General features: G+C 43.2%; 1 protein-coding gene across 2 annotated transcripts in view; it reads right to left on the bottom strand.

The window, feature by feature from the left end:
- Window positions 1-21,669, bottom strand: part of CRTC1 (CREB regulated transcription coactivator 1) — a 53,719-nt gene that overhangs the window by 9,074 nt on the left and 22,976 nt on the right. The window contains exons 5-12 of one of the 2 annotated variants that reach the window (XM_053999566.1): window positions 20,524-20,585; window positions 19,659-19,753; window positions 15,684-15,766; window positions 15,258-15,301; window positions 13,086-13,306; window positions 7,751-7,887; window positions 6,709-6,960; window positions 4,641-4,742 (exon numbers count right to left, since the gene is read on the bottom strand). In XM_053999566.1, coding sequence (XP_053855541.1) covers window positions 4,641-4,742; window positions 6,709-6,960; window positions 7,751-7,887; window positions 13,086-13,306; window positions 15,258-15,301; window positions 15,684-15,766; window positions 19,659-19,753; window positions 20,524-20,585 — 996 coding nt within the window. The remainder of the gene's footprint in view (window positions 1-4,640; window positions 4,743-6,708; window positions 6,961-7,750; window positions 7,888-13,085; window positions 13,307-15,257; window positions 15,302-15,683; window positions 15,767-19,658; window positions 19,754-20,523; window positions 20,586-21,669) is intronic. The other variant, XM_053999567.1, reaches the window with a different exon arrangement.

Here is a 21,669-nt window from a genome sequence, read left to right as displayed (position 1 = left end):
GGAATCCCACAGGGCCCAGAGGATCCTCACGGAGCACAAGGGAATCCCTCAGGACCATGAAGATCCCAGAGGATCCTCATGGAGCACGAGGGAATCCCTCAGGATCCACAAGGACCTGGAGGGAATCCCCCAGGACCATGAAGATCCTACAGGATCCTCATGGAGCAGGAAGGAATCCCTCAGGACCACAAAGATCCCACAGATCCACAGGGAGCAGGAAGGAATCCCCCAGGACCATGAAGATCTCACAAGATCCTCACGGAGCAGGAGGGAATCCCTCAGGACCATGAAGATCCCAGAGGATCCACAAGGACCTGGAGGGAATCCCCCAGGACCATGAAGATCCCACAGATCCACATGGAGCACAAGGGAATCCCCCAGGACCATGAAGATCCCACAGGATCTCCAAAAGATCCCACAGGATCCTCACAGAGCAGGAGGGAATCCCCCAGGACCCCGTGCCTGCCACGGGGACACCACAGAAGCCCAGAGGCCTCTCCCAGAGCAGGGACGAGATGGAAAATTGGGATTTTCTGACAGGACACTGGGCTGGGAAACAGGCAGGGACAACTGCACCGTGATTTCTGGGGGATTTTGTGGATTTCTGGGAGGTTTTGTGGATTTCTGGGGGATTTTGTGGATTTCTGGGGGGTTTTGTGGATTTCTGGGGGGTTTTGTGGATTTCTGGGAGGTTTTGTGGATTTCTGGGGGATTTTGTGGATTTCTGGGGGGTTTTGTGGATTTCTGGGGGGTTTTGTGGATTTCTGGGGGATTTTGTGGATTTCTGGGGGGTTTTGTGGATTTCTGGGGGGTTTTGTGGATTTCTGGGAGGTTTTGTGGATTTCTGGGGGGTTTTGTGGATTTCTGGGGGGGTTTGTGGATTTCTGGGAGGTTTTGTGGATTTCTGGGGGATTTTGTGGATTTCTGGGGGGTTTTGTGGATTTCTGGGGGGGTTTTTGGATTTCTGGGGGATTTTGTGGAATTTGCCCCCAATGAAGCAGGACGGGCTGTTCTGGCTCTGGATCTGCAGCCCCAAAGGGTAAAATTCCCGATTTAAAGTCAGGAGCTGCAGAGTCAGGAAAGGCCAAGGGGAAGCTCAGTGAGAATTCCAGGAGGAATTCCTCAGCCCTGTCCAGTCCCTCAAGTTATTCTCCATCATTTATGGATTATTCTAAAGGTGACCAAGAATTTGAGGTCCGTGTTTTAATCCCGATCAAAAGTGCCAGCTAAAAATCAGCAGCATCACTCCTGATTTAAAATTCCCAAATTCTGATACTCCAGCTGAAAATAAAAACCATTAACTGACAAAGAGAACATCTCTAAAAGAAAATTCCCATGGAGTGGTTTTCTCAGTCTTGGAAAACAAAATTCAGTTGCTGGTTTATCCACATGGCAAAAGTAGAAGGCCACAAATTTCCTCCTTAAAAACCTCAGCATGGGAAATTCAGGGAAAGTTTAGGAAGAATCAGAACAGGCATGGATTTCAGAGCCTCAAAAAAACCACCTTGTGTGAAAAAATAATTTAAAAAACACCTGAATTGTCCCTTCCATGAGGGGAAAGAAGCACCAAGATATTCCTTAAAAACCTCCCCAGTTCCAGCCAGAGCCCTGGGCTGTCACATCATGGATGGTTTGGGATAAATGTGGATCAAGGGAGGAATTCCCAACCCAGGAGTGTGTGGTTGGAACTCCTCCTCCAAAATCCTGGTTGCTCCCAGAGCTGCTCCGAGCTGGGATGGTTTGGATGCACTTGGAGAAGAGATTTGGGATTCCCTTTCCTGAGCATTTATGGTCTGTCAGAGCCAGACCACCCAACAATCCCTGCTCCATGTGCAGCCAGAACTGGGAAAGGGCTGGAACTGGAAAATTCTCCAATTTATCACCTGGTCACCAACGCTCCAGAGGCTGCTGGATCCCAGGGAAAAGGGATCAAACACCCCTGGGAAAAAGGGATCCAACACCACAAGAGCCACTGATAAAATGCTGATAAGAGAAAAGCCAAGCACCACTTCAAGCAATTTAAAGAAAATTTGGGGTTTTTTAACCAATCTAAATCCAGTCCAACCTATGGTTTATAACCATTTCCAAGGAAAAACTGAATTTTGGGATGGCACAGACTTGACAGGAAGCAAAACCAACACTAAAATCCCATGGGTATTTGAGAGTTCCAAAGAGGATCAAGGTATTTTGTCCCTTTCACTCCTGTGGTTTCATTCCACAGAATGGGAATGAGAGGACAATTCCCAAAATGAGGACAATCCTGAAAATCTCTGTGTTTCACCAAGGACTGCTTCCATCCCAAAAAACTTTTGAAGTAATCAAGAGGAGAGCAGAACGTGCTCGTGCAAGTCCAGGTCAGAGCCTCCCACCCAGCCCCAGGCTGGGTTTGTTCCTCCTGTGAAGTGTGCTGGTTCCTACAGCTGCAAGCACGGAAATTCCCGAAAGAAACCCGAAATTCCCCCTGGAAATGTCATTCCTTCAACACTTCAGAGCCTCGGAATAATTTATCAACAACTCCAGGAGCAACACTGTGCAAACACCATCTCCAGAACCACTGGAGAGTCACCAGAACATCTTCTGTGAGGAAAAACCAACCCCAAAGCACAAATCCCTGGCTGGGATGATCCATCTAGGAATACCTACCAGGTTCTCCAGGTCAGAGCCACTGGAGCAGGAATGTTTGTGTCTAACTGGAACGGGAATGAGGGTGAGAGCAGGGAAGCACAGCCCAGGCACTGGGGTGGAAGCCATGCAAACACAGAGCTGGGGGGCAGGCAGGGCTCTCCCATCCCTGTGGGGACTGGGAGCACTGGTGGGACACACACACACACGGCTGGGAGAGCTGGGAGCATGGAGAAGAACCCGTGGTGGATGTGGGACACAAATCAAAGCCTGGGTTTGTGGTTTAGGGAATGTCCTTTGGCACTGTGGGGATGGAAAACCCCAAATCCACGGGAGGAAGAGGAGCACCTGGAGGCTCCTGCCCGGTCACTGCATCCCACTCAGCAGTGCCAGGCTCTCCACAGTGGGATATTCTGCTGTTGGAAGGGATCTGCCTCCACTCTGGGCACATCAAGGGATTCTGCTGCCTGGAGCTGCCCCATCTTCATGACCAAGCCCAATCTCCCCTCCAAACTGGTTTTTCTTCTCTCCACCTTTCATGTTTGTGACCACCACCAGCTTTTGGGGCATTCCTAGAGGCGCTGAATCCACCTCAGTTTTAATTTAGCAAAACTAAAGAATTCTGTGGGTATTTAAGAGGCCAAAACTACAGAGAGCAGAATTAATAAATCCTCTGCCTTCCACTCAAGAGTTGTGGTGTCCCTGTCAAACGCTGCAAAACCTGAGGAAGTTTTTCCAGGATAAAACCAGCAGGAAAAATCACAGCCTAGTGTGTGCTCTGGTCCTTGGGACTGACCAGGGGGGACAAAACCAAGCCAGAGTTGTTGAGAAATCAAAGGGGGGGAAAAAAAAATCGACAGAAACCCCAAATTTGGACGTGCTGTCCAGTGAGAACTGAGAGTTTGCAGCATGCTCTGCTCTAGGGGCCAGTGCTGCTTTCTGGAGGCACACAGAGCACAGCAGGACTCACAGGAGCAGGCAGAAGAGAGAGGTTAAGAGGCAATTAAGGCAGGGTTAAGGAAATGCAGACAGCTCCTGCCACTCGGATCCAGGGCTGAGCTTACCATGACCTGGCTAATGAAGGAGACCTGGAGCCATGAAGGGGCAGCACTTATTTAGAAAGGATCCTCCTTACAGCCTTCAACGTTCAGTGATGGAACAGAAAATGGATTTTCAGACTCTTGTGATGCTCTGGAAGAATTCCCTGCACTTCTTTTCTCCAGGTGGGATTCTCCAGAGCAGCCAGCTGAGGCTCTTTCAGCAGCACCAGGCACTGAAAATGCACTTTCTTACATTGGGGCACCCTCAGATTTTGCCTGGTTTTTAATTTAATTTTAATTTCTTTGCCTGGCTTTATTTTTTTTTTGCTGGCAGGTAAAAAAAAGCCCTTCAGAGGATCACACACTCCCCCAAGTTGTGATTTCCATCCAGGACATGTGGATGTGTGAGGAGATACAGGCAGAGCAAGGGAAAGCAGCTGGCATGCAAGGGAGCGTGCTGGGAACCCATTCCCTGCCAGCCACAAGCTGCTCATTTTAAGAGCATTTTCTCCAGTGTTTTCTCTCACTGGGTGTGTTCTCACATAAAAAAAGGTCCTGATCTAAATCAGTTTGGGATATTCAGTGTAAATATTTGAATATTTCGTGCCCCAGGAGTTTTCCTGCTGCAGGAGGCACTGAAATTCCCCCTTTCTTGCCCTCCCAACCTCACACCCATCAGCTCCCCTGGGATCCTGGCAATTGAAAGGATTCTACCTGGAGGTTCTGCCCCTCAAACAAACACCACCCCAGCGTTCCACCAGCAGCCTGATGCTGTGGTTCCCTGCTCCCTAACAAGGGCAATTCAGCAGCTCCTGCAGCCCTGTGGGAGTGGGGATGGAGGGGCGGCCGAGATGGGACGTCGGTGACGCATGAGGCACACACGGAGTCACAGTGAGACAGCTGTGGGGCAGTGATGGGAGAAATCCAGCTCAAAACACACACGAGAAGCAAGGCCTGTGGAAGCACAGAGTCCCTTACTTGAGGGGAGCTGCCAGGAGAGAAGCCTTGATTGGAGACAGGAGAGGTGGGAGACTGGTTGGCTGGGGAGCCAGCATTACTGCGGTACTGCTGGAGTGAGGCCTACAGAACAACACAGAGTTAAACACCGTGCCACTGAGGGAGCCTTGCAAATACCAACAGCTGCAGCGGGAGAAAACATCCTCTTCAGAGTCTGTGTGGGAAGATAGGATTATGGGAATGAGGTGCCCAAAAAGAGGGGAGAGCTCTGGGACAGCCCCAGGGCAGGGGCAGGCACAGCTGGGAGCATTTCCTGCCTGTTCTCACTTATGCTCGGTTCAAAATGTATTAAAAAAAAAAAGAAAAATCAGGTCAGCCAAGGATTTAGGGCAAAGAAGTCTTGGAAGCTGGGAATAATTCAAAAAGAATGTCATTCATGCTTCAGTTCCAGTGCCAGCCCCACGTGTGTGCTCGCTGGGATGCTGCTCTGCCTCCAGCTGTGTTGTCAGCACAGTGCAGGTGAGAACACCTGAAGGACAAACCTGGGCTCCAAAGCTGCCCCCACACAGCCCCAAACTCCACTGCACCCCAGGACATGGAGCAGGCACCCTCAGGGAATGCACACTGTGCTCTGCAGGCTTGTATCTGGGATTTTTATACTCTTCTCAGGTGTCTCGAGAAGTTATTTTCAAAGATTTACTTTTTTTTCATATCATAAAGAACTCTGGTTTGGAACAAATTAATAATATTAATGGTATTTAAATAATGCTGCACTAATTAACATCAAGAGTAGCCCAGCTCTTCTTATTTTACTTCAATTAGAAATTAAGGGATGATTGAGGAGAACCTGCAATCCAGTGAAATTAATCAGATTTGCAGTGGGAGAACTCTGCCAATTTTTCACCCCAAATTCTCTAAATCCTGAGAAAATTTCCCCTTTTGCTCTGCATTGCCACTTACAGCCTGTCAGAAGGTTGTACAAACTACAAATAAATTTCAATCCTGCTGTACAAAACCTGTGCAGAAGTTGCCAACGAGGCTGTGACAGCTCCAAAGGCTTTTTGATAAAGTGGCTTTAAATCCGTTTATTTAGGAATTACTTGAGTTGCTTTAGAAGATAAACACAGCAGCCTAAAAGTTCAGGTCATAGAGAGGTTTAGGATGAGGAAAGCAACACAGAAAGCAGAGGATGAGATCAGAATTGTCTGTACTGGTGCTACATGAGGGTTAGAATCAAAACAGGGACACGTTTTGAGTGGGGTGGGATCCTTTCCACGGCTGGATTGTCCTTCCCTCTTCCCCTTCCCGCCCTGGGAGGGAAGCAGCTGCTCCCAAGGAGCACCAACTGTTCAAACTTTCATCCACAACCGAGTGCAGAGCAGAAGAATTGCTCTGTTCTCATTCCCAAAGCCATTCCTGTCACTGCAGCACTGCCAGGACACCACGGGTGGGACACCCAGGACCCCCCCAGGGCCAGGAGGAGCTGGGGGAGCTGGGACCTCCCTTCTTTCCTGGCCTGTGATTCCTGATTTGGGATTTTCAGCTGCTGAGACAGAACAGCTCCTAAGAGGCCACGTTAGAACAAGCAGGATCTGTCCATAAATCCTTGCTCCAATTCTTCTGAGCACTGGAGGCAGCCACAAATCCCACTTTGGAACACAGGCTCTAAAATTCCTTGAAATAAAAGGGTTCTAAGTAGTGAAACTGCAGAGGACACCTGGTTCTAGACAACTTTTGGAAAATACATTTTCCAGATGGTGTTTTATTGGGAAATGGTTGTTGTGGTTGGACTCTCCCTCAAGGCTCTGGGAGTTCCCCCAGTCTGTATCATGATGTGCTGGGGGGACACTGAACACCCTGAAAATCTAGTAAATACTGCTAGATTTAACCTAGGTCTAATCAAACCTGGGACAAAATTTGATAAAAAATTTTCCTCTAGAAAACACTTAAACGCTCATTCAACCAAAACCATTTGAAGTTCACTTCATCCCCCCTAAAATTCTCACGATCCTGGGGTTGCCCAAGGTGATTTGCCAGCCCACACTGCCCATTCCCAGCTCTTCCCAAGGAAAGCCCTTCCCAAACTCACCGAGTTGATGTCAATTCCCATGGAGGGCTGGCTCTGGCTCCCTGGAGGTGACTGGGGGATGGTGGAAGGTACCGTGACAGACAGAGGGGGCAGCTGGGGGCCCCTCTGCAGCCCCGAGCTCTGCAGCAGAGGGGGGGTCTGGGGCAGGGAACTGGCCACTGCTGGCTGCTGCTGCTGCTGGGAGCTGGTCTGGGTGAAAAAGGGGTACGGGGGGAGCTGCTGCTCCAGGGACAATGCATCCATAGCCACGGCCTGCAAAAGAAGGAGCAGGATCAGCCACGCTGGCAGGGGATTCCTCTTCACACCAAGAAAATGGAGTCAGGCTTGGTTGGTGTTGTAAAAATGGCACCTAAAGGTTCAGAGAGTCAAGAAGCTGCTCTGAGATGTTCCTGTCCCTGGCAGAGGCGGATTGGATGAGGTTTAAGTTCCCTCCAAGCCAAACCATCCTGTATAAACCAATACTTCAAAAGCCCAGTTGAATCTCACTGTCAGAAATCACCAACCTGGGCAGTCACAGAGCCACCATGAAATTGATTTTAAAAGTCAATTGAGTTCCTCTCACAAATTAAGAGAAATGGCTTTCAAATTTCACTGCTCACTTTGGGACAACACAAAAAAATGAGGTCTAAGAGATGGTTTTTATCACAGCTCTAGAAAAGAGGAAGTAAAATCTGTCCCCTCTACAGAACTCTCCTGTTTTAAGGCTCTGAATTAAGGAACACCTTTAAAGGAGGAAATTACAGAACAAGAGATGAAGTTCATGGAACCATGGAATGGTTTGGGCTGGAAAGGACCTTAAAGCTCATCTTGTCCCATGGGCAGGGACACTTTTTACTACCCCAGGCTGCTCCAAGCTCAGTCCAACCTGGCCTTGGACACTTCCAGGGATGGAGCAACCACAGCTTCCCTGGGAATTCCATCCCATTCCCCTCCCACTCTCCCAGCCAGGAATTCCTTCCCAATACCCCTGTGGCTCTTTGATTGAGCAGATTAAACCAACGAAGCTGTGATTAGAAGCTTGAATTGCCCCCCGAGTTCCTACCTGAGTGATGGGTGACAGCGGGGACAGCGTGGGGGACATTTGCTGGGACTGAGGTCGCCGCGAGTCCGCGCCCAAGGACAGGGGGCTGACGCTGGGCTGGCGGTGCTGGGATGGGGCCGGTGTCGTCGTCATTCCTGCTGAGAACAGCAAAGCACCCTCAGCAGGGACACAGCAAGGCCCTGCTGAGCTTTGTGCCCAAAATAATTCCCTGAGCGTGGAGAAAAGAGCGGCCTGAGCGGGCAGCGCCGGAGGCGCCGCGGCAGATCGGGCAGGAGAGCTCGTTAGGTGATTTGTAATTAATTTTGTCAGGTTGAAGAGCATCAGGATGAGAGGAAGAGTCCTGTGGGTTGTCCTGGCTCAACCCCAGGCACGGTTGGTCGGGTTGGTGGCCGGGATGAGGAATTGGAAGAGGCAGAGCAGCCTCAGCAGTTGCAGACGCCACAGGCGCTGTGCTCGCACACCTGCACTCGCCCAGCCCAGGAAGAGCAGGTTGTGTTCTCCTTGTGTGGGCTCTGGGAATGAGATAACAAATCCTGGAACCAGCCTTATCAGAGGGCACTTGAGGTACTGTAAAAGCAAACACCTCTCGAATGGAAAAAGCAAAACTGGTTCTGCAGGAAGAGCCCCATGTTTAATGGCACAGCAGGGCAGGAAATGTCCACCACACTCCCAAGAGCCACGACCCAGCACGGGGTGAGGATAAACAACCCAAATATTATCATTTTGTTCAGATCAAGCCAAAACCCTGCGAGTTTAGAAACCTCCCCTCTTTTCTGCTTCACCCCAGAGGAAGTGAGGGAAGGATTTGAGGCCAAGCCAGCGTGAGCTGCTCCCCAGAGCTGCCAGGGAGCAGCAGCTCACAGGAGCCCGCAGCTCCCGGGCACTTGGCAAAGGCTCGGGGCTTCCAGGCAGGTTGCCAGGGAGGCCAGGCTGCCAGGGAGGCAGCAGGAGAAGGGGCTCAGGCCAGGCAGGTGCCCAGGCAGGTGCCCAGGAAGGTGCCCAGGAAGGTGCCCAGCCCAGCCCTGGCTCCTCCCGGGCACCCAGGTGCTGGCACCTGGCAGGTGCTGCCGTGCCCACGTCCCCCCGGGGTGCAGGGGCACAGCCCCGGGCTCTGGGACACTCCTGAGCAGGGCACAGGGGTCAGGAGCCTCCAGGGAGGTTTCAGCAGCAGGGGAAGGTTGGGAAAATCGGTTTGGAAAGCAGCAAAGGCTGAGTGGGGCAGTGGGTGAAGTGTGGGGTCGCCTCCAGAGAGAAGCTGGAATGAGATCAGTGAGCAAATCCTGAATTTGGGCTGCCTCTGATAGATCAGGGAATGTTTTCAAAGCACTTTCAGACTCACCACTTTGGGTTTCTATCATTTACTTTGCTAATTATAGGGAAAAAAAAAAATTATAGGGATGCACTGTGGCTGAAATCCTGATTTCTAAACCCATCCCTGAAAGTTTGGAGCCCAAAAAACTCTTCCAAGGATGCTGAAAGTGCTGCCCCAAATGGTGCAATCCTTTAAATGGTTAAATCCTCTTTTTCTTCCCCAGCTCACCTGCTCAGCCAGCACCTGATCAGTCATTTCCTTTTCCCAATCCAGGAGAAGTGGGAAAGGGAATCCTGCCCAGCACAGGAAATATATTTGTATTTTTGGATACAACTCCTCATTTCTATTCTAGGAATCAACAGACTTGCAACTGTCACTGATAATTTAAAAAAAACAAAAAAAACCCCAAAAAAACCCCAATCCTCTTCATAATTATTTGAGTATCAGTGAAATTACTTTAAAAATAGCAATTAATAATTAAAATATTCATCAAGAATAGACTTCAAAAGGATCCTCACATGAAAAGAAACGCTGTTTTAAAGGAATGGAATTAAAAGGGCTGCTGGAAGTATTCCCATAAAACAAGGGATGGTGGGGTTCAGCACAGGGAATTTGAAGAGAGGAAAAACATGAAAAAATTTTAAAAATTAAAAAAAAAAACCATTAAAAAACCCATAAAAAGACCCAGGAATAAATTTAAAAAAAAAAAAAAAGCATCAAGAACAGGATATAAAGGTCCTGTAACTAAACACAAACTCCCCATTTTTTTTGTACATATAATACAAGGGGGCAGTGAAGCCAAATTCCCTCTGGGAAAGAACAAAAATTCCCTGAATTCCATAATTTTAGGGGAGATGGCTCCTGGAGACATTCCCATACCTCAAGGGATGCTGGGGTTCAGCATGAGCAACTCCAAGAGATGAAAACATTAAAAATATAGATTTTGTTTTAAAAACCATTAAAAAGACCCCAAAACAAACCCCAAAACAGCATCAAGAACATGAGATAAAGATCCTATAACCAAATAAAAAAATCCCATTTTTTTGCACACAGAGCAGCAGTGCAGCCAAACTGATGGAAAAGAACAAAACTTCCTGAATTCCGTAATTTTAGGGGAGGTGGTTCCTAGAGATATTCCCATAACACAAGCGATGCTGAGGTTCAACATGAGCAACTCCAAGCAACGAAAACATTAAAAATTCAATTTTTTTTTAAACCATTAAAAAGACCCCAAAACAAACCCCAAAAAGGCATCAAGAACATGAGATAAAGATCCTATAACCAAATAAAAAATCCCCTTTTTTGGCACACACAGGAGCAGTGCAGCCAAACTGATGGCAAAGAACAAAACTCCCTGAATTCCGTAATTTTAGGGGAGAGACCTCCTGGAGATATTCCTCAGGAGAATAAGGAATCAAGAGATGCTGGGGTTCAGCAACAGGAATTCCAAGTGACGAAAACATTAAAAAATTCAATTTTTTTTTAAAAAATCCATTAAAAAGACCCCAAAACAAACCCCAAAAATGCATCAGGAACATGAGATAAAGATCCTATAACTCAATAAAACTCCCAGCTTTTTTGGCAGACACAGCAGCAATGTCCAAACCCCAAAAAATCATCAAGAACAGGATATAAAGGTTTGAACTAACTCACATCCCCATTTCTGGCCAGTGTGGCCAGCAGTGCTCCCAGCCCTCTGGGAGTGCTCCTCTTTCCCTCTGGGAAAGAACAAAATTCCCCAATTTTAGGGAGAGAGCTCCTGGAGCTATTGCCATACCTCAAGAGATGCTGAGGTTCAGCAACAGGAATTCCAAGTGACAAAAACATTAAAAAATTGAATTAAAAAAAAAAAAATCCATTAAAAAGACCCCAAAACAAACCCCAAAAAGGCATCAAGAAGAGGATATAAAGGCTTATAACCAACTGAAATCCCATTTGTGGCCAGCGTGGCCAGCAGTGCCCCAGCCCTCCGTGCCCAGCTCACCCTGGCTGGCAGAGCTGATGCCCAGGTGGGTCAGGTTGGCAGCGAGGTTCCCGGCGCTGCTGGAGCTGCTCAGGGCAGGGAAGGCGGATTCCTCGGGGTCCAGGGGCGTGGGCAGGGGCGAGGGGAAGTGGATGTTGCTGAGGTCGGGCAGCGAGCCGCCCGTGTTGGGCATTAGAGACAGCACAGGAAGGTCCTGCAGCTGCACAAAAACTGCCCTTTGATGTGCATATCATACAAGGGGGCAGGGCAGCCAAATTCCCTCTGGGAATAAACAAAATTCCCTGATTGTAGGGAGAGAGCTCCTGGAGATATTGCCATACCTCAAGGGATGCTGGGGTTCAGCACGAGCAACTCCAAGCGACGAAAACATTAAAAATTCAATATTTTTTTAAACCATTAAAAAGACCCCAAAACAAACCCCAAAAATGCATCAGGAACATGAGATAAAGGTCCTATAACTCAATAAAACTCCCAGCTTTTTTGGCACACACAGCAGCAGTGCAGCCAAATTCCCTCTGGGAAAGAACAAAACTCCCTCATTGTAGGGAGAGAGGTCCTGGAGATATTGCCATACCTCAAGGGATGCTGGGGTTCAGCACGAGCAACTCCAAGCGACGAAAACATTAAAAATATTTTTTTTAAACCATAAAAAAGACCCCAAAACAGCATCAAGAACATGAGATAAAGATCCTATAACCAAATAAAAAATCCCCTTTTTTGGCACACACAGGAGCAGTGCAGCCAAACTGACGGCAAAGAACAAAACTCCCTGAATTCCATAATTTTAGGGGAGAGAGCTCCTGGAGATATTTCCATAACACAAGGGATGCTGGGGTTCAACATGAGCAACTCCAAGTGACGAAAACATTAAAAAATTGAAATTTAAAAAAAAAAAATCCATTAAAAAGACCCCAAAAAGGATCAAGAATAGGATATAAAGGTTTATAATCAACTCAAATCCCATTTGTGGCCAGCGTGGCCAGCGGTGCCCCAGCCCTCCGTGCCCAGCTCACCCTGGCTGGCAGAGCTGATGCCCAGGTGGGTCAGGTTGGCAGCGAGGTTCCCGGCGCTGCTGGAGCTGCTCAGGGCAGGGAAGGCGGATTCCTCGGGGTCCAGGGGCGTGGGCAGGGGCGAGGGGAAGTGGATGTTGCTGAGGTCGGGCAGCGAGCCGCCCGTGTTGGGCATTAGGGACAGCACAGGAAGGTCCTGCAGCTGCACAAAAACTGCCCTTTGATGTGCATATCATACAAGGGGGCAGGGCAGCCAAATTCCCTCTGGGAATAAACAAAATTCCCTGATTGTAGGGAGATGGATCCTGGCGATATTGCCATACCTCAAGGGATGCTGGGGTTCAGCACGAGCAACTCCAAGCGACGAAAACATTAAAAATATTTTTTTTAAACCATAAAAAAGACCCCAAAACAGCATCAAGAACATGAGATAAAGATCCTATAACCAAATAAAAAATCCCCTTTTTTGGCACACACAGGAGCAGTGCAGCCAAACTGACGGAAAAGAACAAAATTCCCTCAATTCCATAATTGTAGGAGAGGTTGGTCCTGGAGATATTTCCATAACACAGGGGATGCTGGGGTTCAGCAACAGGAATTCCAAGTGACGAAAACATTAAAAAATTCAATTTTTTTTAAAAAAATCCAGTAAAAAGACCCCAAAAAGGCATCAAGAATAGGATATAAAGGTTTATAACCCAACTCAAATCCCATTTGTGGCCAGCGTGGCCAGCAGTGCTCCCAGCCTTCTGGGAGTGCTCCTCTTTCCCTCTGGGAAAGAACAAAATTCCCTAATTTTAGGGAGAGAGCTCCTGGAGCTATTGCCATACCTCAAGAGATGCTGAGGTTCAGCAACAGGAATTCCAAGTGACAAAAACATTAAAAAATTGAATTAAAAAAAAAAAAAATCCATTAAAAAGACCCCAAAACAAACCCCAAAAAGGCATCAAGAATAGGATATAAAGGTTTATAACCAACTGAAATCCCATTTGTGGCCAGCAGTGCCCCAGCCCTCCGTGCCCAGCTCACCCTGGCTGGCAGAGCTGATGCCCAGGTGGGTCAGGTTGGCAGCGAGGTTCCCGGCGCTGCTGGAGCTGCTCAGGGCAGGGAAGGCGGATTCCTCGGGGTCCAGGGGCGTGGGCAGGGGCGAGGGGAAGTGGATGTTGCTGAGGTCGGGCAGCGAGCCGCCCGTGTTGTGCGTGCCCGGGATCAGCGCCGCGGCGCTCTCCTGCTCGGCCGACGGGAAGATGCTGCAGAGAAAGGGAAAAAAAAATCCAAATTCACGGGAGTTTCACACTGGGCAGAGCTCGTTATCATTCGCTGTGCAAGGAGATTTTGTTAAATTTTTACTTGAAATTTTATGAAGATGCTTTAAAATTTTTATTTAAATTGTATTCAGATTTTTTAAATTTTTATTAAAATTGTATTCAGATTTTTTTAAATTTTTCATTAAAATTTTATTCAGGTTTTTTTAAATTTTTATTAAAATTTTATTCTAATTTTTTAGATTTTCATTAAATTTTTATTCAGTTTTTTTAAATTTTTATTAAAATTTTATTCAGATTTTTAAAATTTTTATTAAAATTGTATTCAGATTTTTTTAAATTTTCATTAAAATTTTATTCGGATTTTTTAAATTTTTCATTAAAATTTTATTCTGATTTTTTAAATTTTCATTAAATTTTTATTCAGGTTTTTTTAAATTTTTATTAAAATTTTATTCAGATTTTTAAAATTTTTATTAAAATTGTATTCAGATTCTTTTAAATTTTTCATTAAAATTTTATTCAGATTTTTTTTAATTTTTCATTAAAATTTTATTCGTTTTTTTTTAATTTTTTGTTAAAATTTTATTCTAATTTTTTAGATTTTCATTAATATTTTATTCATGTTTTTAAATTTTCATTAAAATTTTATTCAGGTTTTTTTAAATTTTTATTAAAATTGTATTCAGGTTTTTTTAAATTTTTATTAAAATAGTATTCAGGTTTTTTTAAATTTTTATTAAAATTTTATTCCGATTCTTTAAAATTTTTATTGAAATTTTACTAAGATGCTTTAAAATTTTTATTAAAATTGTGTTCTGATTTTTTAAATTTTCATTAAAATTTTATTCGGTTTTTTTAAATTTTTCGTTAAAATTTTATTCTAATTTTTTAGATTTTCATTAAAATTTTATTCAGTTTTTTTTAATTTTTATTAAAATTTTATTCAGATTATTTAAAATTTTTATTAAAATTGTATTCTGATTTTTTAAATTTTTCGTTAAAATTTTATTCCGATTTTTAAAATTTTCATTAAAATTTTATTCCGATTCTTTAAAATTTTTATTAAAATTTTACTAAGCTTCTTTTAATTTTATGAATATTTTGAATGGTTAAATGAAATAATTTCACCATTCAATACCTGCTTCCATGTATTTAACCAGAAAATTTCATTCTGAAGACATTTTTTACCTTTTTAAAACGTAATTAACAAGAAAAATTCATTAAAAAGACTTTTTGAAGCTTTTTAAAATGGATTTAACAAGAAAATTTCATTAAAAAGACTTTTTAAAGCTTTTTAAAATGGATTTAACAAGCAATTCCATACAAAAGGTATTTTTTGAGCTTTCTAAAAGATTTTTAATGAGAAATTCCATAAAGAAGATTTTTTTATAAGATATTTTTATAAGATATTTTTATAAGATGTTTTTATAAGATTTTTTTATAAGATATTTTATAAGATTTTTTTATAAGATATTTTTATAAGATATTCTTATAAGATGTTTTTATAAGATATTTTATAAGGTATTTTTATAAGATAATTTTATAAGATATTTTTATAAGAATATATTTTTATAAGAACATATTTTTATAAGAAGATATTTTTATAAGAATATATTTTTATAAGAAGATATTTTTATAAGAATATATTTTTATAAGAAGATATTTTTATAAGAATATATTTTTAGAAGATATTTTTATAATAAGATATTTTTATAAGAATATATTTTTATAGAATATATTTTTGTGTATTTCTCTATATATTTTTAATTTTTTTTTAATATTTTGATGTTTATATTTTTATTTCTGACCCTCAGAGGGTCCTATTTTATACCTAAAACCTTCCCCAAAAAATCCCAAAGCCACAGGATACTCAACCCACAGTTCTTCCTAAAGATTTCAATGTTTTTAAAATAAAATATTGCTGAGAACTCACTTGATTCCTGGAACTTCGCAGGATTTGGGTCTCGATGACCCAGTCTGGAACAGAAGGGAGAGACGTTTAAAGGCAAAGATGTTGCTGCAGGTTTTTGCCTCAAAGATATTCCCATTTATAAATTTAATTTCATCGTTTCTGTCGAAGATCTGGCAGCTCTTTAGAAGATATTTCTATTTTTTTTTTTGTGCTTTATTGCCACAAAAAATCTTCAATTTCAAGTTTCTCCTCACCCAAGCAGGCCTGTGCATTCACACCCCCATAAAATTCTCTTTCTGCTCTAAATGTTTATTATTTCTTTTTCAACAGAGCATTTTAATCTCCGATCTCAAACAGTTTATTGATATTGACAGTAAATAAAGCGTTTATTTATTTAAATATGTGCAGAAAATAAAATGTCTGGGCTTTGAAAGGTGCAATTCCCACCTTTTTAGTGTCCCAGCCTTGCTTAGAGAGGGCTTTGTCTGCATCAGAGCTTTCTTCCATTCCAGGCACAGTCAGCAATAAAACTAAAATAAACCAAAAAGGGATCATTAGTAATCAATAATAATAATATTTTTATTATTTTTATATATATAATATGTTATAATATATAATATGTTATAATATGTTATAATATATAATATGTTATAATATGTTATAATATAATATAATATGTTATAATATAATATAATATAATATAATATAATATAATATAATATAATATAATATAATGTTATAATATAATATGTTATAATATAATATAATATAATATGTTATGTTATAATATAATATGATATGATATGATATGATATGATATAATATAATATGTTATAATATGTTATAATATAATATAATATAATATAATGTAATATAATATAATATAATATAATATATATATTATATATAATACTTATATTATATATAATCATTAATAATAATAATAGTAATAGTAATAGTAATAATAATAATAATAATAATAACAATAATAATAACAATAAATAATCTTCAGCTTCAGGGAAATCTGACAAAGTTTAAATTCTCAAGGAGGGTGCAACACTTGCATTTTGTTGTTTTAAAAAACACCAAGATTCCTGAAAGCAGATTGAAGATTGTATTGAATTAATTATTAAATTAATGAGGTTTAAAAAAAAACCCCACACAAATAACAATTAAACCATTCTGGCTTCCCAGTTTCTCCTGCCCGGATGTCCCTGGAGGGGTTTATTTGGGATTTGGGGTTTATTTGGGATTTGGGGTTTATTTGGGATTTGGGGTTTATTTGGGTTTTTCCCATCTGTTGCAATGAAGTGCTGTGACCTGAACGATTCCAGCAGGGAAAATCCAATCCCTCCTCCCCGGCACGGAGAAAGAGCACCAAGCTGGGCAATTCCCCACACCCCAAAGACATTTCTGTGGTGTTTAAGGTAAAAAAAAACCCAACCAGAGAGAGATGAGTGAAGAAAAACATCCCACATGGGCACTGGAACTGCAGATTTCTGGAATTCTGGGTGGGATTCTGGAATCAGCTCCAGGAGCACCTGGGAGAGCTGCAGGGCACCTCAGACCTGTGCAAGGCTTGTGCTCCAATCCCTGCCTTATTTCAGCCTCGAAACATTTATTGAACAAGGAATTCCATAAAGAATGTATTTCTGAGCTTTTAAAAATGTATTTAATAAAGAATTCCATAAAGAAAACATTTCTGAGCTTTTAAAAATGTATTTAATAAAGAATTCCATAAAGAATACATTTCTGAGCTTTTTAAAATGTATTTAACAAGGAATTCCATAAAGAATAAATTTCTGAGCTTTTAAAAATGTATTTAATAAGGAATTCCATAAAGAATATATTTTTGAGCTTTTTAAAATGTATTTAACAAGGAATTCCACACAAAAGGTATTTTTGAGCTTTTAAAAATGTATTTAACAAGGAATTCCATAAAGAACATATTTTTGAGCTTTTAAAATGTATTTAATAAAGAATTCCATAAAGAATAAATTTCTGAGCTTTTTAAAATGTATTTAACAAGGAATTCCATATAAAAGGTATTTTTGAGCTTTTCGAAATGCATTTAACAAAAAAGTTTCAGGAAGAAAAATTTTTAAGCTTTTTAAAATGTATTTAACAAGGAATTCCATAAAGAATATATTTTTGAGCTTTTTAAAATGCATTTAACAAAAAAGTTTCATGAAGAAATTTTTTTAAGATTTTTGAAATGTATTTAACAAGGAATTCCATACAAAAGGTATTTTTGAACTTTTTAAAAATTTATTTAACAAGGAATTCCATAAAGACTATATTTTTGAGCTTTTTAAAATGTATTTCACAAGGAATTCCATAAAGAATATATTTTTGAGCTTTTTAAAATGTATTTCACAAGGAATTCCATACAAAAGGTATCTTTGAGCTTTTAAAAATCTTTTTAACAAGAATATCTCATTAAGAAGTTTTTTTTACGCTTTTTAAAAACGTTTTTAACAAGAAATTCCGTAAAGAAGATATTTTTATAAGGGTATTTCTGGCCCTCAGAGGGTCGTGTTTTGTACCTAAAACCTTCCCAAAAAATCCCAAAGGCACAGGATATTCAATGCACAGTTCTCCTTAAGGATCTCAGTGCTTTTAAAATAAAACATTGCTGAGAACTCACGGATTCCGTGATCTCAGGATTTGGGGTGAGCTCTGGGTGTTTGTTGAAGGATTAAATTTCGGAGTTTTCTTTAGGATCAGGGCACTTTAAGGCTGGAAAAGCCCTTTGGGATGAGCAATTCCCGATTTTCCCGAGCTGGGGCAGGGCCCAGCAGAGGGCACCAGAACTGAGGGTGCCAGAGCTGCTCCAGCCTGGAATTGCCCTGGGATCCTTTGGAATTCTGGGAACATTTGGAATTGTTCTGGGATCCAACCTGGAATTGCTCTGGGATTCTTTGGAATTGTTCTGGGATCCTTTGGAATTGTTCTGGGATCCAACCTGGAATTGTTCTGGGATCCAGCCTGGAATTGCTCTGGGATCCAGCCTGGAATTCTTCTGGGAACATTTGGAATTCTCTGGGAACATTTGGAATTGTTCTGGGATCCAACCTGGAATTGTTCTGGGATCCAGCCTGGAATTCTTCTGGGAACATTTGGAATTCTCTGGGAACATTTGGAATTGTTCTGGGATCCAGTCTGGAATTGCTCTGGGATTCTTTGGAATTCTTCTGGGATCCAACCTGGAATTGTTCTGGGATCCAGCCTGGAATTCTTCTGGGAACATTTGGAATTCTCTGGGAACATTTGGAATTGTTCTGGGATCCAACCTGGAATTGCTCTGGGATCCTTTGGAATTCTGGGAACATTTGGAATTGTTCTGGGATCCAACCTGGAATTCTTCTGGGAACATTTGAAATTCTCTGGGAACATTTGGAATTGTTCTGGGATCCAGCCTGGAATTCTTCTGGGAACATTTGGAATTCTCTGGGAACATGTGGGATTGTTCTGGGATCCAGTCTGGAATTGCTCTGGGATTCTTTGGAATTCTTCTGGGATCCAACCTGGAATTGTTCTGGGATCCAACCTGGAATTGCTCTGGGATTCCTTGGGATTCTTCTGGGATCCAACCTGGAATTCTTCTGGGATCCAACCTGGAATTCTTCTGGGAACATTTGGAATTCTCTGGGAACATTTGGAATTGTTCTGGGATCCAACCTGGAATTGCTCTGGGATCCTTTGGAATTGTTCTGGGATCCTTTGGGATTGTTCTGGGATTCTTTGGAATTCTTCTGGGATCCAACCTGGAATTCTTCTGTAATCCAGCCTGGAATTCTTCTGGGAACATGTGGGATTGTTCTGGGATCCAACCTGGAATTGCTCTGGGATCCTTTGGAATTGTTCTGGGATCCTTTGGGATTGTTCTGGGATCCAACCTGGAATTGCTCTGGGATCCTTTGGAATTCTTCTGGGATCCAGCCTGGAATTCTTCTGGGATCCTTTGGAATTGTTCTGGGATCCTTTGGGATTGTTCTGGGATCCAACCTGGAATTGTTCTGGGATCCTTTGGAATTCTCCTCCTCCCTGGGGATCCCCCAGCCAGGAATAAACTCGGGGTGGAGCCCCTGCTCCTCCCCTGTGTGTCCCTGATGAAATTCTGGGAATCCCACCCTGCTCCAGGAGCTCCTCCAGAGCTCTGGGGGAGCTGAGAACTCGGCACAGCCCAGAGGATCCCCCCAGGGCAGGAACGACAAAATTTGGGGCTCAGGAAAAACTCCTCCCTTCCTTTTGTGTCGTTTTTTCCTGGATTTCAGCACCCAGAGAGGTGAATGTGACCCAACTGCCGTGTCACAGGAAGTGTCAGCACTCCTGAATTTTACAAACACATGGAGCCCAATCCATGGGGATTCCACTGTTATAAATCTTTTTATCTTTTTTTTTTTTTTTTTTTCTGCTCACCTCTTTTCTGCTGCATGTCCTGTGACCCTCCTGAAAAGGATTCCTGCTGAGCTGGAGTCATGGTGCTCTGGTGCAAGGCAGAATCAGAATTTGTCCTGAGAGAAAGCAAAACCCACAATGTTTTTATTGTCAGCTTCACTAAATAAAAGAATTTTCCTCTCAGATAAAAGCAACAACTCGGTAAAACCTCAATACTGTGCATTAAAACCCAAAAATCTCTATATGGCAGAAACCAGGCAGAATTTCCTTGTGAAACAATCCATTTGCAGAACAATTAGTTCAAGTTTGAAGAGCAATTGTTTCAATAATGGGATTGAGAGGAACACGGGATAAATTGGTTGCCCTTGTTAGAACAGAGTTTTATCTGCTTTGTTCAGATTAAACATGATCAAATAATGCCATTTTTAAGCTGTTCAGCCATACTTTGGTTATGGTGGTGGTTAAAACAAACATTCCTGGTTGGGAGGAGGAAATGGAATGGTTCAGGATGTTGTGGAGATGGGAATTTTCATGGCCAGCACATCTCAGGATGAACTTTGTGAGTGTGGCCACCCTCAAAGTGTGACTCTGTGCTCCTTCCCACTGGAACATTCCCAGCCCAGCTTCTGCACCCAGAGAAATATCCAAGTCTTGGGCTGTGCCTGGGAACTTCTGCATTTTTACAGCTTTTTAAGGATTTTTGAAGATTAAACTTAAAGGATTTAAAACGGTACCATTAAATTAAAGGATCACTTGCAGACACCTTAATTTAAAAGCTCATCTAAAAGGAGCACTACTGAATTCAAAGCTGAGTTTCTGACTATGAAAAGGCACAAGTGCTGCAGGGTCAGAGAACACCCCAGACCCCCAGGATGGTGGCACCCACCTCCTCCAGCTGGTGTCCGACGGCGGTGACAGGTACACGGTGCCATAGGGGCAGCTGTCCACGTGGGCCAGGGTTAAGGCAGCAACACTTCCCACTCCAGCAGGAAATCTTTTCCCAAGGATAATTCCAATTATCCTGTCAGAACCACTAAACTCACAGATTCTCTACGGGGAGATGTAAAAGGATCTCAACTCAAAGTGTTATTTGGATTGTTGGAATGTTTGAGCAGTAAAAATCCTTCCTCCTTCTCCATGGATTTACCTCCTGGTGCCTCCACCCTCCTGTCACACATCCCCTCCAGCCCCAGCTGATTTTAAACCTGTCAGAAATGCTCGGCTCATCCTCGTCCCCAAATGCCAACAGCATGAATCAACCTGCACTGAAATGCACGAGGAGCTGCAAAGGAGAACCCTGGGCTGGGCTGGCTCAGCTCTGAAGGGAAACTCCCATTTCCCCAGGACAGCCCTGACCTTTCAGGAATCCTGGAATGGTTTGGGTTGGAATGAGAGGACGCAGAGCTGACACCCAATCCCACTGCCCATGTCACCCTTAAATGTCCCCAAACCAGCTCTGAGGACATCACTTGTCACTGGTGTCCACTTGGACACTGAGCTGTTGACCAGAACCCTTTGGGCACATCCATCCAGCCAATTCCTGATCCACTGATCCATCCTTCAAATCCAGTTTAGACACTGGATATTCCGTGGGACAGAGCCAAATGCCTCACACGAGCCCAGCTGATGATGGCAGCAACCCCATCAGAGAAGGCCACCAAATCCACCTGTGCCCTGAGGGAAGCCCTGCTGGGTGCCCCAATCCATCCAAGCATCCCTCAGCTCCACGTGGATCATCATCCCCACGGAAAGCTGAGCAAAGGTGAGCTCTTGCTTTACAAACAGGAGGTGTTTAGGGAATAGATCGTGGCTTGGGGAAAGCAGGGACATGGAGCTGGGAATGGACTCTGCTGCTGGGGGAGGAGGAGAAGGGACCCGTGGGGTGGTGGGCACCCACAGGGGAGCTGAAGGGACCCGTGGGGTGGTGGGCACCCACAGGGTGCAGAAGGGATGGTGGTGGTGTGGCACCCCCAGGGGAGGAGAAGGGACCCGTGGGGTTGCTGTGGCACCCACAGGGGAGATGAAGGGACCT

This window comes from Vidua macroura, chromosome 26 (assembly GCF_024509145.1).
Source record: "Vidua macroura isolate BioBank_ID:100142 chromosome 26, ASM2450914v1, whole genome shotgun sequence".
Classification (NCBI taxonomy): Eukaryota; Metazoa; Chordata; class Aves; order Passeriformes; family Viduidae; genus Vidua; species Vidua macroura.
Note: the sequence above shows the minus strand (reverse complement) of the source record. Positions and strands in the feature narration are given on the sequence as shown.